The 22,960-nt window shown below is 42.9% G+C and overlaps 1 protein-coding gene across 3 annotated transcripts in view; it reads left to right on the top strand.

Moving 5' to 3' along the window:
- SLC18B1 (solute carrier family 18 member B1) overlaps positions 1-16,773 on the top strand; it is a 40,192-nt gene extending 23,419 nt beyond the window's left edge. For 2 of the 3 annotated variants that reach the window (XM_058307477.1, XM_058307478.2), the window contains 9 exons: positions 2,308-2,464; positions 6,595-6,731; positions 8,640-8,741; positions 9,858-9,949; positions 11,160-11,255; positions 14,157-14,231; positions 15,803-15,896; positions 15,993-16,045; positions 16,256-16,773. In XM_058307477.1, the coding sequence (XP_058163460.1) occupies positions 2,308-2,464; positions 6,595-6,731; positions 8,640-8,741; positions 9,858-9,949; positions 11,160-11,255; positions 14,157-14,231; positions 15,803-15,896; positions 15,993-16,045; positions 16,256-16,337 (888 nt within the window). In that variant the 3' untranslated portion in view covers positions 16,338-16,773. The remainder of the gene's footprint in view (positions 1-2,307; positions 2,465-6,594; positions 6,732-8,639; positions 8,742-9,857; positions 9,950-11,159; positions 11,256-14,156; positions 14,232-15,802; positions 15,897-15,992; positions 16,046-16,255) is intronic. The other variant, XM_058307476.2, reaches the window with a different exon arrangement.
- The last annotated feature ends 6,187 nt before the right edge of the window (positions 16,774-22,960 follow it).

Raw genomic sequence — 22,960 nt, 5'->3', positions numbered from 1 at the left:
GCCAAAAGCCCAGTATTCTTGACATGATACCTGATTGGGTTTGCCTTAGTATATTCATTATGAAATGTTGAAAGTCATTAATGGATTGTTGTTATAACTCACCTTTGTGTTCACTGTGGGGTCTGAGGATGGATCTCAGTTTGAAGCCTCAGGAAACTAGGTTTATGTAAAATGGTGCAGTTTCTGTAGTAATTCTATAATAGTAAACAGTTTTCTTTCATTGTACCGTTTTGCTTAATTTAAATTTAATTAACAACAAAAAATAATTTTATATACAAAACTCAAAATTACAAAAAGAAATAGAGTGAAAAGTTCTCCTCCCATAACTGCCTAGTCACTCTGTTACTCTCTTCCCCCTCCCAGAAGGCAACAGATGTTGCAGGTTTCTTCTAGAGAAATCCCATGTATGTATGTACACACACACACAACACAGACAATGCATGACTCCCCTTCCCCTACATTTCTTTACACAAATGGTAGCCTCCTATATACACCATTCGGTGCCTTGAAGGTTTCACTACAATGCATCTTGGAGAGCTTTCTCTGCCTACACATGCTTTCTTACTCTTCTCATTAAAGACTCTATATCCTTTCACTGTATAGATGTCACCTAATCTATTTAAACAGTTCCCCTCAATATCCAACAGTCCAGTTGATGAATATTTGGATTGTTTACCTCTTTTGCTATTATAAACAGGGCTCCAGTGCAGAGCTTGTACATATACCCTGTCATATCTGCATGGCTGCATCTGTCAGATTCCTACAAAGTGACGTTCTGGATCAGAGGGTGTATTAGTCAGGGTTCTCTAGGGGAAGAGTCAACAAGAGATACCTGTCAATAGTGTGTGATTCTCTGCAACCATGGGGATGCACAAGTCCAGGTTCCGCAGGCAGGTACAACCAGAGGCTCCAATGAAAGTCCCATGAAGGTTCTTGACAAGTTCTGGGAGATGTTGGTTGTCCAAAGATGAGCTGTTCAAATGCTGGAATCACTTCCCCTTTTAAGGCATTCAACTGACTGGGCTAAGTTTCACTCATTGCTGATGGCATTCTCCCTGATTGATGTAATTATAACCAGCTATCTATGATTTACCACTGCAGTAAAGTCAGTGGTGACCGAAGTCTGTAAATGCCCTTGTATCACAGTTAGCCCAGCGCTTGCTGGACCAAACAAGTGGGCACAATTACCTGGCCGAGTTGATACAATAGCCTAACCATCACAGAGGGTATGTGTATTTGTAATTTTGGTGGATATTGGCAAATTGCTCTCTGTCATTCACAGCAGTATATGAGAGTGCTCCTTTTCTCACATTCTTGGCAGCATGGAATTTCAGCCCTTTAAATTCACACTAATTTAATAGGTGAAAACCAATATGTTCATTTCTTTTAAAACTGAGGTTGAGATTCTTTTTACATGACACATTTAATTTTAAGTGTCAACAGTTTATTTATATCCTTCATCCATTTTCCTATTGGGTTTTGTGTTTTTTTTAAAGGTTTATTTGTTTTTATCTGCCCACCCCCACCTCCCACTCCCACCGCTGTGTCCATTTGCTGTGCATTCTTCTGTGTCTGCTTGTCTTCACATCTAGTCTTCTCTATAGGAGGCACTGGGAATCAATCCTGGGACCTCTGATGTGGGAGAGAGGCATTCAAGCCCTTGAGCCACTCAGCTCCCTGGTTGTTGTGTCTCATTGTCTTTCCTCTGTGTCTCTTATTTGTTGCAATATCTTGTTGCATCAGCTCATGGTGTGGGCCAGCTCTTCTTCACCAGGAGGAGGCCCTGGGAACGGAACCTGGGACCCTCCATATGGTAGACAGGAGCCCAATTGCTTGAGCCACATCTGCTTCCCTCCTGTTGGGATCTTAATTTTTTTTTTCTCATTGATTAATAGTAGCTCTCTCTTGCATTTGGAAAATTAGTTCTTTTGTTGGTGTTTTTTCTCTATTCGTCTTTTGTCTTTTGACTTTGTTAAAGGTGTGTTTTGCCATGCATAGATTTTTCATATTTTCATATAGTCAGATGTCTCAAACTTTTCTTTTATGTCTTCTGAGTTTTAGATCATAATTAGAAAACCTTGCCTACCGTAAAAATGAAAAAAGAAAAACACTCCCATATTTTCTTTGTCTAGTCCTTTTATGTTTTCAGGATGTATGTTTAAATTTTTGGTCGACCTTGAATATTTTTATTTTTCGGGGATGTGAATTGTGAAATGGGTAGAATTTTTTCAGATGAAGTCCATTAAATATTTATTAATTCCTCAAATAAATATATTAACAACAATTCCTTTTGTTTTCCAATTTTAGGGGAGTCTTGAGATTTTTTCTGGACTGGGACTAGTACTAGGACCTCCTTTTGGAGGCTTTCTGTATCAATCCTTTGGCTATGAGGTGCCTTTTATTTTTCTGGGATGCGTAGTTCTGCTGATGGTACCACTCAACATGTATATTTTACCGAATTATGGTAAGAGCACACTCATTACTCATTTCAAAAATCATAAATATAAGTATTTTTGTGCCTTTGTGGAAGACCAATTTTCTATGACCTCACTCTTATAGAATGAATAATAAAGATTGTTTGAGCCTCCTGAAAGAATTAATTCTCTTTTCAGAAGTGTTGCCAGCGATCTGTTTATCTCAATTTCTGTATATCACAGATTCTTTCTGACCTTGAGAACCAGCAAGGTCAAAAAACCCATCACCATTTGTGATGGCCACTCTACAGAGGCACACGAGACCTCGGGCTACCCGTGGCACGGGTCTTCTTAGGAGGCCTGCCTCCCCAGGGGTCCGTGCAGCAGTCCGGGAAGCGCAGTCCAGGTGCATGGACCCAGCACCAGCCCCGGCAGGGACAGCGGGCCTCCTGGCCTCGAAGGTTCAGGCCGCAGGCGCCCACCTGCCCAGCAGCTCCGCGGGCTTAGCTTCCAGGCCCCGCACGAGGGTCAGCATGAAAGTGTGGCATCCTCGTCACGTTCTTATGGTTCATTTCCAGTTGTGTCTGTCCTGATTCACCAATCGGGTTATTTTATCATAAGTAATATTGCTCAATAACAGAGTTGGCATTTTATCCTCACCAGCTGACTAGAGGAAAGTTAGAAAGTTAGCAGGAAAGTAAGACTCTCACGCAGGAGGAGAAAAGAGTTTTGTTCACCCTTTACCACACCATATAATCCAAAAAGACTTTTACTAAGACTTCCTAATTAATGATAGGACCTGGTGTTTAGAGCTTATGTGTTTAGGTCCTGAACTGGCTCCAGCCTTTCTTAATACCTGAGGCCTTGCTGTTTGTCTACTGAGGGATCTTTTCATAAGACTGAGTGGGAAAAACAACAACAACAACAACGACAACAAAAACTAGAATTTTAAAAATCCCTGATTGATAATGAGAAGGTTGTATATGTAGATTTAGATGTTCCCATTAAGGGGTAATTTGTTTTATTATTATTTTAAGAGAGCTTATAAATAGAAGCTAGAAAATTGAACATTTTATTTTGATGATATTGACCGAATTTCATAATCCACGAATTCTTCCCCCTTTCTTACCTCTTCTTAGACCCACAGGCAATGTGGCCACAGCTCACCTCTGGTCCCTCCCTCTCTCTCATCCTTTTTGTCTGGTGAGTCAGGCAACAAGTCCCTGGCCCTGTATTACTCCAAAGAAATACATGTCAATCCCCTTATTGAAATCCTTCTACCCATGAAATGGGAGCTTTATCCTGAAAGCTGGGAGGAACTGCTCTTAGATTTAAGTACTGGAATCGCACGATTTGGAATAGCTTCTCCTCATCCCTCCCCCACCTACCTACCCCTTCCTCATCCCTCAAAACCTAATTTGTGGGGAGTGGGTATAGCTCAGTGCTTGAGCATCTGCTTCATATGTTCAAGATCCCAGGTTCAATCCCCAGTACCTCCTAAAAAAATTAAAATTAAAAACAAAAAAATCTAATTTGTGTCACCTCCTCTGGGAAGGGTCTTTGGCCTTCTCAATTATCAGACTAGCTGTTGGGTGACGAGCTCCTATGCCACCAGCTCCCCACACACTTTCCCATCTCTAGCAGTAGCTTACCATGCTAGAGAGTGCCAGTTGGGGTCATGGGCCCCCAAGAAGAATGTATCGGTATTCCTTGGGAGCAGAGGGAGTACCTAAATAACCTGGACAAGCCCCCCTGGTGACTCTATGTCCACCACAAAGTTTCCTTCCTAGCGCTTCTTCAACAGCTTAAGTAAACTCACTGTATGCTCATTTTTATGGACCTCGCTGTATATTCTTATTGTGGTAACTCCTTTTCCTTGGATTTTAGGGGAGGGGATGATTGATGCCATGATTGTATGTCTGATATTGTAAATATGTAATACCTTTCATATGCACAAAAAATATAACCTTTATAATTTAAAATGTTAAAGGTGACCACCAGCTTTATTACAGAATTCAAAATGCAGTCTCCCTGCTGGCATTCCCACAGGAAGCCACACGGTGGCGCTCCTCCTCTTTCTACCTGTACCCACCCACTGTGTAGTTGGCATCCTGGACTGTGCACTGAGTTGGTTCACAGTTGAGTTGGATATTTGCCGAGAATAAAGAGGCTGACACCAAAGTTTACCTTTGACCCTCAAATAATGAGAAAAAATAAATGCAGCACCTAAGATAGTTGAATTACACTTGTTGACTTTGTTCTGTACCTTGCCCCATACTTTATTATTAGGCAACAAATCAAGTACTGTGGGGGCGCTATGGGAGAAGTGAGGACAAAAACAGGTGCTGATCTGGGGCCCGCAAAGAGTTCCACGTTCAAACCCGGCCATTATCATCCTTGCCCTGGATCACTGAAGCAGCCACGTAACTGGTCTCCCGCCTCCATTTTCCATATGGCAACTGAGAGCTCTCTCTAAGCCCCCAAATCTGATTCTCATTCCCTGCTTGAAGTTACCACGGTGATTCCTCAGCCTTCTTAGCATGCCTCACAAGGTCCTGCAGGAGCTGATGGCTACCTCCTTCTGCGGTGTGAATCCTTCCCATTTCCCTGGCGCCCCCAACGTCCTGCCCCACCCAATCTCAATCCTGCAACTTCTCTTCTTTTGTTTCCTCGTATACAGACCCATTTCAGGATCTCCGAACATATCATTCCTGGAATAATATGCCTGCATTATTCCTTCCCCCGCTTTTTGCATATTCATCTCAAGCTTGTCCTTTAGGCTCCAGCTTAGATATTCTAGAAAGTCTTTCCCTGTATAACTTGTATAAGTCAGATTCTCTGGAAAAACACAACCAATAGGATATAAGTATAGTTGTGTGTATATATATGGAGATGTCTTGCTTTATTTTAAGGAATTGGCTCATGACTTTATGGGAGCTGGCCAGTCCAAAACCCGCAGGGCAGGCTGGCAGTCTAGAAAATCAGGCAAGAGTTGACATTGCAGTCTTGAGACAGAATTCTGTCTTTTTTGGGAAACTGTTTACTCCTAAAGCTTTCAGTTGACCGGATGAGGCCTATTAGCATGATGGAAGGAGATTTCCTTTACTTAAAGCCAACTGATTGGAGATGCTAATCCCATCTACAAGATGCCGCCACTGCATCTAGACTAGAGTTTGACCATGTAAATGGGCACCAAGGCCTGGCTAAGTTGATACAGAAAGCAAGCCATCTCCATGCCCTCTCTGGGTTTTTAGCTCCCCTCATCCAGTTCTGGTTCTCTCCACTCTTCTCTGCAAGGACAGGATCTGAACCTCTCTTGTTACCTTCGTTTGCCCAGCATTTTGCATGGTGCCTGGCTCAGCAAAGATTTTGTTTATTAAATTAAACCAAAGACAGGGACATTATCAAACAAGAGTAAATAATGTAAGGCGGAGTAGAATTTAGGTGCTAAAGTATGTAGTATAGACTAGAAATGCAGTGTGAAGCTGCAGAAAGGTAAAATTTGTGGAAGCATTAGGGCTGGAGATAGACCTTACAGAATGAACAGAATTTGGAAAATTAGCAGGGGAAAGAGAACGATGTCATATAACACGACTGGAGGCTTAGAAACAGCCGGGCTTGATGCGTGGATCAGTGAAGAGGTTGGGTTAGACGTGAGGGAGCGGTAGGAAGGAAGGTTGGCTTTCACCTGACCCTGACTCAACTGCAGTTTATGCAGGAGTCAGTAGCACCCTTGCAACCCAGGGTTTTCTTTGCCAGCAGGAAAAATGGGTTTGTGCTCTGGTTGCCTCAGGTTGCTCCTACACGCACACACTTTGTTCCTTGGTAAAGCTCTGGCATGCCTCTCCAGGGCCCCGAATCCAACGTCACAGTGCTCTACCATCCTCCCCCACACTTGGGGAAGTCATCTTTTACTTCTAGGTTATATAGATGCCAAGAACCCTTCCCTCCCCTCCCACTCAAATTCCAGTTGATTCTTACTGAATTGGAGAAGTTATTTTTCAGAAAATTGAATGTGGGCGCCAGGTCTGAATAACTCATATGCAAATATAGATGCTATCCAATTTCTGGCAAAACTCAAGAGGTCCAGTTAAAATTGGCCTTAGTGACTTGATGTTTGTAAGTTAAATGATTTTAATGACTAAGATTTCTTTCTTTCTCTTCCCATCTTACCCCAAAGAGTCTGATCCGAGTGAGCACTCATTCTGGAAACTGATTTCTTTGCCCAAGGTTGCCCTCATCGCCTTTGTCATCAATTCGCTCAGCGCGTGTCTTGGTTTCCTCGATCCTACGCTGTCTCTCTTTGTTTTGGAGAAGGTAAGTCGCCTGACAGTTGAGGAGCTCTGTGTTGTAGCAGGCAGACACAATTGCTTCCTCTACTGCCCTGCTTTGTGGAAGGACCTGCGTGGCTGTGAGTGAAGAGGCAGAAGGAGACCTCGGCGCTGCGTGGCCTGAGCCGTCCCTCTGTCGTCCCTGGGAATCGGGACCTAGATCAGCATAAACACAAGAGCCTTTCCTAAGTGTCTTCTTGCCCAGACCTTGCTCGTGTCATTGTAGATCTGCCTCGGTCACCATTCATGCTGCTTCTCAAGGGGCACTTTCCTGTCTGAATTTCAGTGAGGCATTTGGGGAATTCATTTAAAATGAGGCGTTCTTCACTAATGAATCACCTGTAGGCCCACTTACTCTTTAGGCTATTGGATATAATTTTATGACTTGACTGTATTAATCTGGGGTGGGAGAAAGGACTCACGAATCTCCCCTTTTCTAGGGCTGAAAAATCAATATTGAATTCTAAAAGCTGGATGCCATGGAAATTTGTCCTTAGATACTTTTGAAAAAGACTGTGATGTAATAAAGGTCTTTACCAAGACTTGTAGTTAACTATACTGGAGAATTAATATATGTCTATAGACAAAAATATTCCCTGAGGCCCATACCGACTTTCTTTGGAGGCAATAGAATTAAAGCAGCATAGTTGCCTCCACTTAAGTTTCAATCAAGTTTTTAATATGGTAATTTCCAATGCCTTCTGAACTTTGACCTATCATATAATGTAAGGATTACAATTAATTTTTCTTGCAATTTCACACTACCTCTTGAGATCATGAAAGACATGCTGGGTATTTCACAGTTCAGCCTCAGAATTATAATTTTAGTGCCCGGCCCAAGCTGTCGAAGATAATATAATATCTCACTTAAACAGATAGCCTCCACGAGATGGCACAGGATAACAATATTCCATTTGCATCAACAATGAATGTCTTTAAGCGTCATTTTTCTGTGCTGATACAAAGTTATGTCCAAATAGTGAAAAAAGTCTGTAACCAATCTCTAGACAACTCAAGATGCTCATGGAAATCTCATAAGAAATCTGTAAAAATGTACTTTCTTCACAGTTTTTATATCAAGTTATTATATCCTGTTCCCCTTCTGACTCAGCCTTGCCAGTTGTTTATTTGGCATTTGCTAGAAGGACTAGTAATCTAGCCACTTAGGCTTCCCTGTTTCCAGCTGTCTCCTTCTAGTTGGAAAATCAGAACAGGACATTTCTGACTTTTGTATCTTGCTACAGTTTTTTTTAGGAGGTACCAGGGATTGTACCTGGGACCTCATACATGCGAAGCAGGTGCTCAGCCACTGAGCTATACCTGCTCCACTTGCTGCAGTTTTTAAAGAACTAATTTATTAGCAAGAGTTAATATTTGTCATAAAACTGTTAAACTATATACTGACCCATAAATAAATCATATGGGTTTGGGCTAATTAAGAAAGGTAGTTGAAACTAATTAAGAAAAATGGGAACAATTCAGATAGCAAAAAAGTAGTTATATCATGTTAATAATAGTAACTGTATGTGATTGTTTGTTTTAAAAACCCTCTAAAATTTATGTTGTCTAATTCTTTATTTAGACCTTAGTATTCCTTTGAGGTAGAGTAGCTATTATCATCAGTATTTTAGACCAAGGCTACTCAAAAGTGTGGTCCAAGGAGCGTAAGCATCACCTGGGAGCTTACTAAAAATGAAAACTCTTGGACTCCATCCCAGACTTTCTGAATTAGAAACTGGGGGTGGGGCCCAAGAACCTCTTTATACAAGCTCCCTGGGTAACTTGTATGCACACTAAAGTATGCATTACATGGAGAAATGGTAGAAGGAAACGACGGGTGTTTCTTTTAAAAATGACTTGACCATGTTACTTTAACACAGGATTTCTTTTACAGTTTAATTTACCAGCAGGATATGTGGGCCTGGTATTCCTGGGTTTGGCACTCTCCTATGCCATTTTTTCCCCGCTGTTTGGTCTGCTAAGCGACAAGATGCCAGTACGTACACCTAATTCTTATTTCAGAATTGTTTTTGCATGTTTAGATTAGTGGTTTTGCAACTGCACCGCTGAAACCCTAGGGGTCCGTTGGTTAGAATCGACATGTTATTTGAATGCCAGAAAGGTTACTGTGTCTTCCAACCTGACATCGCCCTGAGCAGATTGACTCCTAACTGCTTCACTGGGAAAAGAGGCAGAAATAGTGAAAAGCCATGGGATTAGATTTTCTTTAGGAAAAAAGTACCCTTGTTGTAGATATTACAGGTGACACAGTAACACTGAATCGTAATAATTAAGACAGAGGCCTAGGAGTAATTAGGGAACTTGATCAAATTGAGAGTCTACCTTGGGAGAAAATAGTTTAGGTTTTCTGAGAGAGTGAAAAGGATTGGTCGCGCAAATACACATCGCTTATCCCATAGCCATCTCAGCAGAAAAGCCTAATTGCTCTCCTTTAACTGGATCTAAACCACATGATCTAGATTACTAGCATACGGAACTAGTACTGTTAGTCAAATCTCAAACTTACTCGCTTTAGTGCTTATTTTTGCGTTTCCCCTCTCATTAAATTTGCGTATAAATTTAACTAGACCTATTTCATTGTGATGACTTAGTAATTGCAGGTGAAATAACGTGTCTTAAAAGTGTTTGCAACTTGGTTTTAAGCCAAAGTCTTATGTCACTGGGCAGTTATTGTGCCCATGAAATGTTTAGCCTGCTTTCAAGTAGTTTATAAGGCACCACTTTATTGGGTGCTTTATAATAATGGTCTTCCTAGGATTTTACTTACTTACCATTACTCTCACTGTTTAAATTGTGTGACTAGTTCATCATGTGCAAAACTTGCCATTCTTCTCCTTTCCAAAGACTCTGTGTACTTTGCTCATTTCTGTCTTGTGGTTTAGCGGTTAATACCACACACCTCTATCCTGGCTTTCGAGTATACCATCTGCTTATTTTCTCTTCCATGTAAAGTTTGTTTTCTGTGATGCATTTGGAGCTTTCAGTGGCGTGATTTGTGTCCTTTTGTTTTTTGTGTTTTTTTTACATTCTTTTGTTAATAGAGAGTCTCTACCACTAAGAGTTTCTTTGTCCTCTGGTTTCTCTTCACTAGCATCTAAGGAAATGGCTTCTGGTTTTTGGAAACTTAATCACTGCAGGGTGCTATATGCTCTTAGGACCTGTCCCAATCTTGCACATTAAAAGGTAATTTTTGTTTCCTCTGTATTTTTTTGACAAATAGCAATTAAGAATCACTTTTTAAAATGTTGGTGTAAAAATTTTTTATCTTAGTATTTTGCATCTTATTATTTAAAAAATTTAGATTTAGGCCTTCATTGAATTGTTTCTAAAACTGATAGTCTTTTACCTTACTAGAAGCTAGCACTGGTGCAAGCAAACGGGAATGTATAAAATCTGTATCAACAAAGGAAAACATTTGTTTGTGCTTTTTAAACAATAGAATTTGTTACTACCAACTTTTATTTGATAGTATGTATTTTTGTTTTTTCTATTCCTTCTTGTTCTTTGAGGCACTAACCAAATCTTTTTTGCCCCTTTGTCATCCTTAACATGTAATAAAGGCTAATTAAAATTTGTTTAAAGTTTATTCGCTAAAATAGAGTGAGCTTCTTAGAATTTTTTCAGGTACTTCGGAGATAAAGCATGATATCTTGGAAAGAGCAGGATTTCAGAATCCTTCAGTCTTGGATTTGCAATCAGGCTTTGCCACTAAAAGATGTAAACTTAGGCAAAACAACTTCCAATAGCCTCCGTTTTCTTGCTTACTAAGTTCTACCAGGAGCTGCTGATACTACTTTTATCACAGTGTCATGCAAGGATTAATTGAGGGAATGTGTCTAGAGTGACAGGCACGTGTTCCTTTCCTGTCTTCCTTCACCCCTTCCCTTCCATCTGAATTTCGGTCCATTTTCAGTCCGTTGAATATCAAAGTCAAGCCAACTGAAGGATCAGCATTAGTGCTGACATTTTAGCCAATCTGAAAGGAGCTGATATGGTGGGAAGAGGGCAGGATGGCTCCAGGCACATGATATGAATCCCCGCAGGGACTGACTCTCACGTATTTGGATGGATTGATTTTCCACCCCCCAGAATGTAATGAGCTAAAAGGTGCCAGACTGGAATAAAATGTGATCAGATGGGCATGAGAACTACAAAGAAAATAAAAGGGCCCTTTTGGGTTACCAAAAAATGTTTACATTTATCATCTATTTTTGAATTTTAATTTATAATAGATACTCCATATGATTGCTTCCTATCTGTTAACCTGTGAGACTAGTCTCTCAATCTGGAACACTAACTTCTCTGGGATCATGCCTCCCTTAGCATCATGCTTTTGTGTTTCTTAAGATGCTAATCTTCCTCTTTTTTTTTAACCTCCAAAACTCTTTTGCAGTCAGCTCTGGATGCTGGTGCTGGTATTGGTCGTCAATGGCATCTCTGCTGGGATGAGTATAATTCCAACTTTCCCGGAGATCCTCAGCTGTGCATAGTAAGTGATTCGCATTGCTTGGAAGAGCTGTGCTGTGAATAGCAGTGAGCACCGCAGGCTTTCTTGAATTTCTCAATTTTGATGGGAAGACAGCATGTTACGTATTTTTCTCCTAATATGAAGACTTAAGGATTTTATATCACAGAATATTGCAATATAAGTAGCATAAATAAATAATAAAATAATACAAATGACTATACAGAGTAAGATTAATACAGTAATAGGTAAAATGGGCTGTGGATAGAGGCTTAGGTAGGTTTATGCTTTGGTATATAGATATAATTTTAAAGAGCCAAAGCGAAACAAAAAGTTCTCAACATTGTTTGTTTCTTAAGGATGAGGTCATAAAAGAGCATAGAGTGACCAGCTGTCTGTCACTTGCCTACCTGTCTTCTGTTTGATAAGGCACAATGATGAAGAACACAAAAAAAGGAAGCTTGAGCAGTGTTTCAGTTTTGCAGCTGCTAAAACAAACACCATATAATGTTGAAGCCAGTGGGTTGGCTTAAACAATGGGAATGTATTAGCTCATGGTTTTGAGGCTAGGAGAGGTGCAAAACTGAGACCTCAGCAAGGCAGTCCTTTCTCCCTAACGACTGTGGTTCTGGGCTGGCTGCTGGTGATCCTTGGTCCTTAGCTTTTCTGTCACATTTCAGTGCATTTGACTGCATCTTTTCCTTTCTCTTTGGGGGTTCTGTTGACTTCCAGCTTCTGACTGCTCCCTGTGGCTTTTCTTTCTGTGTCCAATTTCCTTTGTGTGTAAGACTTCACCATATATGATTAAGGCCCGTCCTCGTTCAGTTTGGGCACACCTTAACAAATAATATTGTCAAAGCTCCTACTTACAATTGGGCTCACACCCACGGGACCAGGGATTGGGACCTGAGCCTGCCTTTTGTGGGGGACACGATTTAATTCTCAACAAGCAGGTAGAGCATTGTCTTAGTTTGCTAGGGCTGCTCTATCAAAGTACCACAGACTGGTCGACTTACCAACAGCAATGGATTGTGTCACAGTCCTGCAGGACAGAAGTCTGAATCAAGATTCTGACAGGGTCATGTTCCCCCTGAAGTTTATAGGGTTCTGGCAGTGGCCACCAATCCACGGTGTTCCTTGGCTTTGGCGGCATAACTCAATCTCTGCCTCCAACACGTGGCCATCTGTCTCTATGTCCAAATTTCTTCTGATAAGGACACCTGTCATATTGGTGTCATACTGAATCATATTGGATCAGGGCTCATCTTAACTAGTCACATTTTCAAAGACCCTATTTATAAATTGCTTCATAGTCACCTGGCCAAAGGTTAGGACTTGAACATCTTTTTAGGGGACACAATTCAATCCATAGCAAGTATCAATGTGTATTAGTTTGCCAGAGCTGCTCTCCCAAATGCCATAAACTGGTTTTGGCTGAACAACAGGAATTTATTGGCTTACAGTTTTGAGACTAGAGGAAGCCTTAAATGAAGATACTGGCAAGGAAAGCAGATGTGTCTCCATCAATTGGGCTCCAGTCTACCATATGGGAGGCCCTGGGTTTGCATCGGCAGGCTTGCTCGCGCCCGCAGAGAGCTGACAGCCCATGCCCGCGGAGAGCTGGGTGGCCCATGCTGGTGGAGAGCTGGTGCAACGAGATGACACAACAAGGGGAGACAAGCAGACACAGAAGAGCACACAGCAAATGGACACAGAGAGCAGACAGCAAGCAAGCAGCAAGCGGGGGGAAATAAATTTTTAAAAAAAGATACTGGCAAGGCTTGCTTTCTCCTTGAGTCTGTAGAGTTCTAGTGCTGGCTGCTGTCAGTCATTAGGGTTCCTTGGGTTGTGTCACTACCGCTCATCACATAGCGATATCTTCTCCTGCCTGTGTTTCTCTTCTAGTTTCTGCTGACTTCTGGTTCCTCTTTGTGACTGTCTCTGAACTCTGGATCCCAGTTTCTTCTCCTTATAAGGCCTCCAGTACAGATTAATGGCCACCCTGATTCAGTTGGCCACAACTTAACTAATAATAACATCTTCAGAAGGTCTATTTACAAATAAAATCGCACTCACAGAAGCACAGATCAAGATTAAGAACATGGCTTTTGGGGGTACATCGTTCATTCTACCACACTATGACTCCACTGTGGCAATAATGCTCATTGGAGTAAGAAGCTGCCTGGTGTTTTCTAAAAGTTACCAGTTGTATTAGTCAGGGTTCTCTAGGGAAACAGAATCAACAGGAGAGATCTGTAAATATACGAGATTTCATAAAAGTCTCTCATGTGACCATGGAGATGCACAAGACCGGATTCTGCAGACAGGCTGCAAACCAGGGGCTCCCATGAAGGTCTGCTGGGGGTCTCTGATGGACAAGCTAGAAAATTCTCTGAATGCTGAAGTCACTTGCCCTTTTAACGCATTCAACTGATTGGATAAAACATCACTCATTGCTGATGGCAATCTCCCTAACTGATCATAGATGTAATCAGCCCTCTACACAATAAACTCACTGATGACTAAAGTCCACACATGTTCTTGTATTACAGTTAGCCCAGTGCTCCTTGACCAAACAAACTGGCACAATTACCTGGTCAAGTTGACACATTAGACTAACAACCACACCTTTTGTTCCCCTTTATATGAACATCTCATTTTAAGAATTTTATGTTTTTATGAGCATTTCCGGTGAATGGGTCATGATTCTTAATATCATAAATGTGTATCTTATATAGATAGTAGAATAATTTTTAGAAAAGCTTGATGTAAAAGTAACTATGAAAAAGCCTTCAGGTTAGATTAGCTTTTCATCTTAGAAATGGGGTGTTTTGTCCAATTCTCTCTGGCTTATTTTCATTTACTATTACATGACTTTCAGTTTTTGTCTTTTATTAATGAATTTGCTCATGTTTCACTTTGCAGTGAAAATGGATTTGAAGAAGGATTGAGTACACTGGGACTTGTGTCAGGTCTTTTGGGTGCAATGTGGTCAGTTGGGTGAGTAGCTGTTGAATTTCATTCAAACCTGCATGATGGAAAATACTATCCCCACTTGACCGAAGAAGAACTTAAGGTGCTAAGAGGTTTGATGGGTTGCCCAGACACACATAGTTCATATGGGGCAGATCTGGCTCCAAAATCAGTGATTATACCAGTGGGTTTAATGCTAATCAAAAGAGCCTTATATACTTTGTCTTAACTAAATGATATTTTTTAGTTCCTTTGGCAGGTGCATCTCAGATTTTAAAAAATTTATTCACTCATCCATTTATTAATTTTTTGACTTCTATGTCAGAGAGGTAACTGTATGCTGGCAACATAGTATATCTTCAATGACTATGTACTGATTGTTATTTTATTTTTATTTATTTATTTATTTATTTTTAAAGATTTATTTATTTATTTAATTTCCACCACCACCCCTCCCCCGGTTATCTGTTCTCTGTGTCTATTTGCTGCGTCTTGTTTCTTTGTCCACTTCTGTTGTCAGTGGCACAGGAAGTGTGGGCGGCGCCATTCCTCAGCAGGCTGCACTTTGTTTCGCACTGGGTGGCTCTCCTTAGGGGCGCACTCCTTGCGAGTGGGGCTCCTCTACGCGGGGGACACCCCTGCATGGCACAGCACTCCTTGAGCGCATCAGCACTGTGTATGGGCCAGCTCCACACGGGTCAAGGAGGCCTGGGGTTTGAACCGCGGACCTCCCATGTGGTAGACGGACGCCCTAACCACTGGGCCAAGTCCGCTTCCCTGATTGTTATTTTAAATGCAAATACTGAATGGAAGCAACTTATTTTTCATCTAAACAAGTGTAGAGAAATAATATAAAGATGTCTTTGAATGAATGTCTTTTAAATTTTTTATGTTATATAAGGCATCAAATTTTCAGAAGCAGTTAAAATTTCAGAATTGTTTTAATATTGTAAAACTGTTATCAGGTAGGATTACTTTTTAAAAGACTTTATTTCAACTTCAAAGCATAAAATAACAGACAAAAGGCAGCTTAAATTATGGAAGCGTTACTTTAAAAAATCCTGTCCAGGCACATTTATCTTATTTAATCCTAAAAACAAACTCAGTTGTTTCTTCAGTGTTCTGAAAGATGAATAAATGAGCACAGGTTGGTTAAATGACATGACCAAGGTCTCCTTGTTAATGAAGAAAATGAAAAGACAAATGCTTGATCATATCCATATCTCATAAAACTAAACCCATATTCTTTTTTTGATCTTTAGCATTGATATAGTACCTTCTTAGTCTTTGCTACAAAAATATTACAATATTACTGTTAACTATAGTCTATGATATAATTTTTAAATATCTAATGCTATGCTCAAAAATTGGCTTTTTTTTCTTTAGTACTTGTACTTCCAATTTAGTGAAGATCTATAATTGAGGGTTCATACTGGCTTTTTTTTTTTTTAAAAGAAAGTACCAGAGATTGAACCCAGGATCTCTTAAGTGATAGGCAGGCACTCAACCACTGGGCTACATCCTCTCCCCCAATACTGGCTTTTAAGAAGTCGTTCTTTCTTGTGCTATTTAATATTATTTCTTCTTTCCTTTGTTAGTGCCTTTATAGGACCAGTGCTGGGTGGATTTCTGTATGAAAAAATTGGTTTTGAATGGGCAGCAGGTGTTCAGGGTCTGTGGGCTCTGGCAAGTGTGAGTAACCAGGCTTTTATTTTAATTTTCCTTATATTTGTAGAGAAACGTGACTGACCAGGTTTACATTAACCAATACCTTCTCTTGTGTTAAAGGGGTTAGCCATGGGCTCGTATTACCTGCTGGAGCACTCAAGGAGACGAAGAAGGTATGGTCGCCCCGGGCTTTCTTCCCCCCTTTCAAAGCTGGCCTGTGGGAGTGAGAAAGACGTGTGCTCTTACATCCGTCCTTCCAGCCAGCGGATTTCTTGAGCCTCATCACCTGGCAGACACTTTTAAGGAGATGGTTGGGTGGCATGTGAGGGCTGGGGGGTTCTAAGATGAGAAATCCTGAGGTTCTTCCCTTTGCCCCAATGTAGATCTAAGCCTGAAAACCTTGGCCCAGAGGACGAACGAACTGCTCTCTTGTCTAATGAAATCGAGCCCCAGCACCCCGGCTGACCCGGGGTTGGGAGATGGATGCTCTTAGCTCAAGCACCACGGCTGGAAAAGTGTTCAGTCTCATGCACAGAACTCCAGGGACCCCTCACCAGCATCCTGCTGCATTTTCAGATGATCCTACATCGGGCTGCACTGTCATCCCGAAAAGATGGCCTGCTGAATGAGCCAGATTTGAAACACTAAGCATGAGAAGAGTAAGTGAAAATCAGCCAAGTTTCTGTTTTTACAGGGCCACTCTTGTCCTTGAAGATGGTTTTTCTCCACCTAGGCCTCCTGCTTTCTCTGTTTACTTTTTATTCTCAGTGCACTGAATCCGTGAATGTATCTTTTTTTGTAAACAGGGTAAGAAATTAATTGATATCCTTAAAAATATATAAACATAATTCAAAATATATAAAATACGTAATGTGAAATAAATTTAAAAATATACACTTTATCTGTGTGCTGAGATTTATTTTCTTGTTCAAAGGGCAAAATTCTTGCAGGTCATGCAGGAACTCTATAACATTGCTTGGCTTTCAGCTTTTCTTAGAGTTTTTTGTTTGTGTGAAAGGTTTGAGAGTGATATTGTTTATGACTTCCATTTTTGGGATGTGTTTCCAGTTATAACCTGGATGTATAAGCATTTCTGTTAGACTATTATTCATTTCCCTTAGTGCCTCTGGTTTTGCTTCACTTTTGCCATCTTTTTTCCCCTTCTTCTTTCTCTTGGGCGAGGTATCCCATTCTTAAAGCAAGTGACCCCACAGGAGTGCTTGTATGTTAGAGGAGGTGTTTATTTTACTTTCTTCTTTGCTAAAGCAAATATCATGCAGCCAGTTGGCTTAAACAATGGGAATTTATTGGCTTACGGTTTTTAGGCTAGAAGTCCAAATCAAGATGTCATCAAGGCGATGCTTTCTTCATGAAGACTGGTGTTCTGGGGCTGGCTGTTGGTAATCTTTGGTCCTTGGCTCCTCTGTCACCTGTGAGGCACATGGCAGCCTCTCCTGGGCTCTCCCTTCTCTTCTGGGTTTTGTTGCATTCCAGCCTCTGGCTGCTCCCTCTGTGGCTTTTTTTTTTTCTTTTTTTCCCCCTCTCTCTCTGTGATCTTCCCTATTAGGTCTTCAGTAGTAGGACTAAGTAGTAGGACTAAAGTAGGGCCACACCTTTTCTGAAGTAACCTCTTTAAAAGGTCCATTCAAGGGTTCACACCCACAAGAAAAGATGAACTTTAAGCACGTTTTTCTGGAGTATTGTTTTAGTTTCCTAGGCTGCTCATAAGAAATACCATTAGTGAGTCAGGTTAAACCATGGGAATTTTTATTTTTATTTATTTATTTTATTTTATTTCTTTCTTCCTCCACCCCCCCATGCCCCCAGTTGTCTGCTCTCTATGTCTCCTTGCTGTGTTTTCTTCTGTGTCTGCTTGTATTCTCATTAGGCAGCTGCAGGAACCGATTCTGGGACCTCTAGAGTGGGAGAGAGGTGACTACTCTCTTGCACCACCTCAGCTCCCTGTTCTGCTACGTCTTCTTACTTTCTCTCCTCTGTGTCTCTTGTTGCATCATCTTGCTGCACCAGCTCTCTGCGTTGGCTGGCACCCCTGTGCGGCGCAGCTTTCCCAAGAGAGTAGCATTGCCATGCAGGGTGGCACCCCTGCGTGGGGCTACATTCCCACATGGGCCGGCACTCTGCGTGGGCCAGCTTGCCCTCACCAGGAGGCCCTGGGCATCGAACCCTGGACCTCTTATATGGTAGATAAGAGCCCAACTGGTTGAGCCACATCCATTTCCCAAACCATGGGAATTTATTCTCTCACAGTTTTGAGGCTGGGAAAATGTCCAAATCAAGATATCATCAAGGTAATGCATTCTTCCTGAAGACTGACGGCCAGTGATCCTTGGCTCTTCTGTCACATGGCAAGATGCATGGTGGTGTCTGCTGGTCTCTCCCTTCTCTTCTGAGTGCTTGCTTCCATGGCTTTCTCTCTGTCTGAATTTCATTCTTTTATAAAGGACTCCAGTAATAGGCTTAAGACTCATCCTGAGTGAGGTGGGTCACACCTTAACTGAAGTAACCTCGTCAAAAGGGCCTACTTATAATGGGTTCCTACCCACAGGAATGGATTAAATTTAAGCACATGTTTTTCCGGGGTACATACAGCTTCAAACCACCACACTCCCACTCTCTGGACTCCAAAAAGACCTGTACTTCCTATATGCAAAATACGTTCATTCCATCACAACATTCCAAAGCCTTAAGTCCTTTCAGAAGCAATGCATAGTACAAATTCTCATCAAAATCAGATATGGGTGTGGTCTGTCCGGGGGCCTGTGAAACCTAGAGAACAAGTTATCCACTGCCAATATACAAAGAAGGGAAAGGCATAGGACCAACATTTCCGTTCCCATATGGAGAAACTGGAAAGAAAACATGGGTCACAAGTCCCAAACACTTGTGAAACCCAGCCGGGCATACTCCAGCAGATCTCAAGGTCTGCGAGTCATCTATGAAATGCTGTTTTGTCCTCCTGGCCTGATGACGTGGCAACCCCACTTTTCCAAGTGCTTGCATGTGGCCGTGCTCTCAGCAAATGCTGGGGTGAAGGCTCCATCCTCTTCAAGCCCTGGGATGGTAGCCAGGCTCTCTAATGCCCCGGCATAGGCTCCACCCTCTGTGGGCACTAGGGTGGCAACACTCTTCCTGAACATTGGGGCAGGAGTCCTGCCTTCTCCACACACCAAGGCAGACTTACCCTTTACCCACACCCGGGTGGGTCTGCTCTCTTGGCCTGACAAGAAGTCTTTGACCCAGACCTCAGTTTCCATGGGTCTGCCCTTGAAGTGACCTTTCCTTTTTGTTTCTTATAGTCCAGGCTGGCAGTGGTTCTGTTCATATAACTATCACAAAATACCTGTCAGTTTTGCATGTAGTACACAGGAGTCCTAACCATCAGACAGTAGGACTTTCCACAGATCCTTCCTGGATAACTGCACTGCCAATCCTGAATTGCACAGAAATTGCTAATTGGGTCCATGTTCAGTTAAACCCTCACAATGAGCACTGGTCTCTGGGGACTCACATTCCAGAAACTCTGTTTTCCAAATCATCAATTTCTGGTTTCTTTGTGCCCAGGAATTCTCTATCTGCATGACTGGAGGTTCTAAGTTCCACAGAAACATTTTTTGTCTCTTGGTATCCATGGCATGGCTCTGTCCATCGAGCTGGCACCCACACAGGACGTTCTCTGTCTCCTGGGGAAATACAGTCAAACCCTGGAGGACTTCGAAGGCTTTCCAAACCACTCAGGGCTCTGTGCCATTACACCAACTTTAGTTTTGCTCGAGGCGATCCTTCTTCCCTTCCAGCCCTTGTTTGGATCCTCACGTTGGGTGCCAGTTGCTGCAATCAGCTCACAATAAGTTGGCTTGAAGGGAAGGCAATGCAAAACTTTACAAAATAAAGGGACAGAGAGAAAGGCATGAGAGGAGATACAGCTGGGTACCAGGGAACTCACAGTTTCTGGAACTCAGAGTCTTGACAGTCGTTTCCACCTCATATTTATTGGAAACTATCAAGCAACTGTTTGCTATTAGAACTGCAACATCATCTATAATAGGGAACACTGCAACATTTAACAACTGCAACATCTACAATAGAACAGGTGTAACATTTACAATAAGGAACAGGTAAGCCAGTTTCCCACAACAACTGCTTAAGGCCTGAGTTGCGAAAATCCTACCTTCCTCACCAAATGTGAACAATCACTTTGGCTATACCTAATCTGCATCCACATAACAGATTATTTCTCTTTCAAAATAAGGTAAGGAATTCATCACATATAAGACATCCTACTGAACCAGCCTCTCAAAGAAGGAAGTTAGGACTTTGGAATCTTCAAGTTTTTCTACCACCAAAGCACCTGCACATTAACACCACACACAGAAAAAAGAAGAGATTCTCCTACAGAAATAAAACAATTAGTTAATGTATTAGTCAAAGGGGGTGCTGATATAAAATACCAGAAATTGGATGGTTTTTATAAAGGGTATTTATTTGGGATAGAAACTTACAGATACCAGACCATAAAGCATGTTACTTCCCTCACCAAAGTCTATTTGGAGCAAGACGGCTGCCGAGGTCTGGGAGGGCTCAGGCTTCCTGGGTTCCTACATTCCCCGGGCTTGGTTTTCTCTGGGTTCAAGGTTCCTTCCTTCCTGGGGCTGACTTCTTTTTCCTCTGTGAGCTGAATTCCCAGGGCCCCAGCTTAAAGCTTCAGCATCAAACTCCAACATGAGAAACCCTCGCATCAAAAGCTCCAACTCTGTTCTTTGCCACGCCTTCTATCTGTGAGTCCCCGCCCACCAAGGGGCGGGGAGTCAATGCCCTAACCATAACTCAATCATGCCCAGGTACAGATCAGATTACAAGCAAAATGCAATATTTCTTTTTGAAATTCATCAATAATATTAAACTGCTACAGTTAATGAGGGCATTGTTACACATCTCTGGTTTATTTGTATTACGTTTCCCCAAATCATGCCTTTCCCGTGGCTTGTCGTCGCCCCTCGGACACTTTGGACCTAAATCTTCACCCATCCCCTAAATCACACACGGTATGACAGGGTGCAGTGCAAATAAAAAGTAATCTCAACAATTCGTCAGACTTCAAGCCTGTGACCTCAGCATGGATGGTTTTCAGCCGTCCCTGAAAAGCCATGCCTTGGAATGCTTTCTCCCTCTGTGCCTAACCTCGGGGCGCCACTGCTCAGGTTCTGTCTCTTCGCTACCAGGCGCAAAGCATCTGAATTCCTTGGACCCCCGAGGACACGGGGTGAGAATGAGAAGAGGTTCACACCAAGCAGTTCAAGCCAGAGGCCGGTGAGCACGTGCACCGACCCTCCACGTGGGGGACACGCCCGCCAGGTCCTCCCCAGGGCGGGGGCGGGGGCAGGGCCGAGGGGAGGGCCTGCAGGGAAGACAGGAAGTCCAGTCTGGGGGGCACCAGGGAACTCGCGAGGCCCCTCGTGCAAGAGCGCGCTCCTCTCAGCCTGCGGCGCCCCCGCCCGGATGCTGGGTTTTGGAAGCGCACTTGTCCAGAGAGGGTCTTCACTCCTCCTCCTTTCCACTCCCTGCCACCTCCACCCACGAATGGAGAACCCTTGGAATGGATGTGCATGGCCCCCAAAGCCCCAGGATAATCGAGTGACAAGCGTCAGCGCAGGGGCTGCCGGTGTCATCTGCTCACCCAGCCTTTGGGGACTGCCTGGATCTGAACAGGAGTTGCAGGCTCCCAGTAAATCCAGTAAAACCCCAAGGCTTGTTTAAGGTTCCCTGTACAGGCATCTCGGGCTCCGGCTCAGAGGAGAGCGCAGCAGCCTGGCTGGGGGCAGGAGGCCGCCGCAAGCCGCAAGCCGCGCTCTGCTCCGGGGGAGGGCGGGGGACCGGCGGGTGGCAAGGGCCTGTCCCGCGGGCGCTGGGGCACGCTGGCCCCAGGTGCAGTCCCACACAGGCTCGTCAGGCCGGGCAGATACACTTCCTCACCGCTTGGCTCCAGCAACTGAAAGTGGTTTTAGCTTCCTGGGCTGTAGTGTGGGGCTTTCCCTTCCTCTTCTACCCCTCAAAGACTTCCATTTCACCGATACAGACCACAGCGCCAAACTGAGGTTTCAAAGAAGGGATGTGCTGTGGGGGCATTTTGGGGACTTTGGAGTTGTCCTAAATGCTATTGCAGGGTCAGATGCTGGGCTTTATATATCCTGCCTTAACCTACTGAATTACTGGGGGAGAGTGTCAACTACAGGGTAAACCATTACCTACGTGGTGCAGCAGTGCTCCAAAATGTGTTCACCCGGTGCGACGAGCTTGCCACAATGATGGGGGAGGTCGTTGGTGGGGGAGGAGTGGGGGATGTATGGGAAACTCTTCAGTTTTTTAATGTAACTTTTTTTTTCTTTAAGAAAATACAATTTACAAAAAGAATGGGGTGGGGGGAGTGGGGAGTGGGTTATATGGGGACCTCTTAGGTTTTTTATCTTTTTTTATGTTTTTTTTTAAAGCAACATTCTTTGTGATCTATTAACTTTAATTTAAAAAGTGTAAAAAAAAAAAACCAAAAAACCAAAAAGCGAATCCACTGGCTTGGGGAAGACATGGTCTTTGAGTAACCTAGACCAGGGCACAGCTGCCTGCTGCTCATCACCAGCGTTACCCAGGTAGGACTCTAATTCTATTAGGTCTTTAGATCGACTGCAGCTTTGAATGGTGCAAGTGGTCAAAAAAGCTGGGGTTTAATGTATCCCCAGGGGACCTGAACCTCTGGACTGTCCATGTGATAGCCAGGCCCTGAGCCTCAACAGACTCGCAACTCCTGCACTCTGGTTTATTGGACTTACCCCACTCAGCTAACAGGGAGGTGAAGAAGGTCAACCACCACACCAGGGAGCCAAGAGTGCCTACAACTGAAAGCAGGAGGATTGCATCCAGCATCCATGTCTAAGCCCCCTCTTTTTTTTTTAAAGATTTATTTATTTAATCCCCCCCCCCCCACTTCCCCGGTTGTCTGCTCTCTGTGTCAATTTGCTGCGTCTTGTTTCTTTGTCCGCTTCTGTTGTCAGCGGCATGGGAAGTGTGGGCGGCGC

Source organism: Dasypus novemcinctus, chromosome 11 (assembly GCF_030445035.2).
Source record: "Dasypus novemcinctus isolate mDasNov1 chromosome 11, mDasNov1.1.hap2, whole genome shotgun sequence".
Classification (NCBI taxonomy): domain Eukaryota; kingdom Metazoa; phylum Chordata; class Mammalia; order Cingulata; family Dasypodidae; genus Dasypus; species Dasypus novemcinctus.
This window is presented reverse-complemented; position numbering and strand designations above follow the sequence as displayed.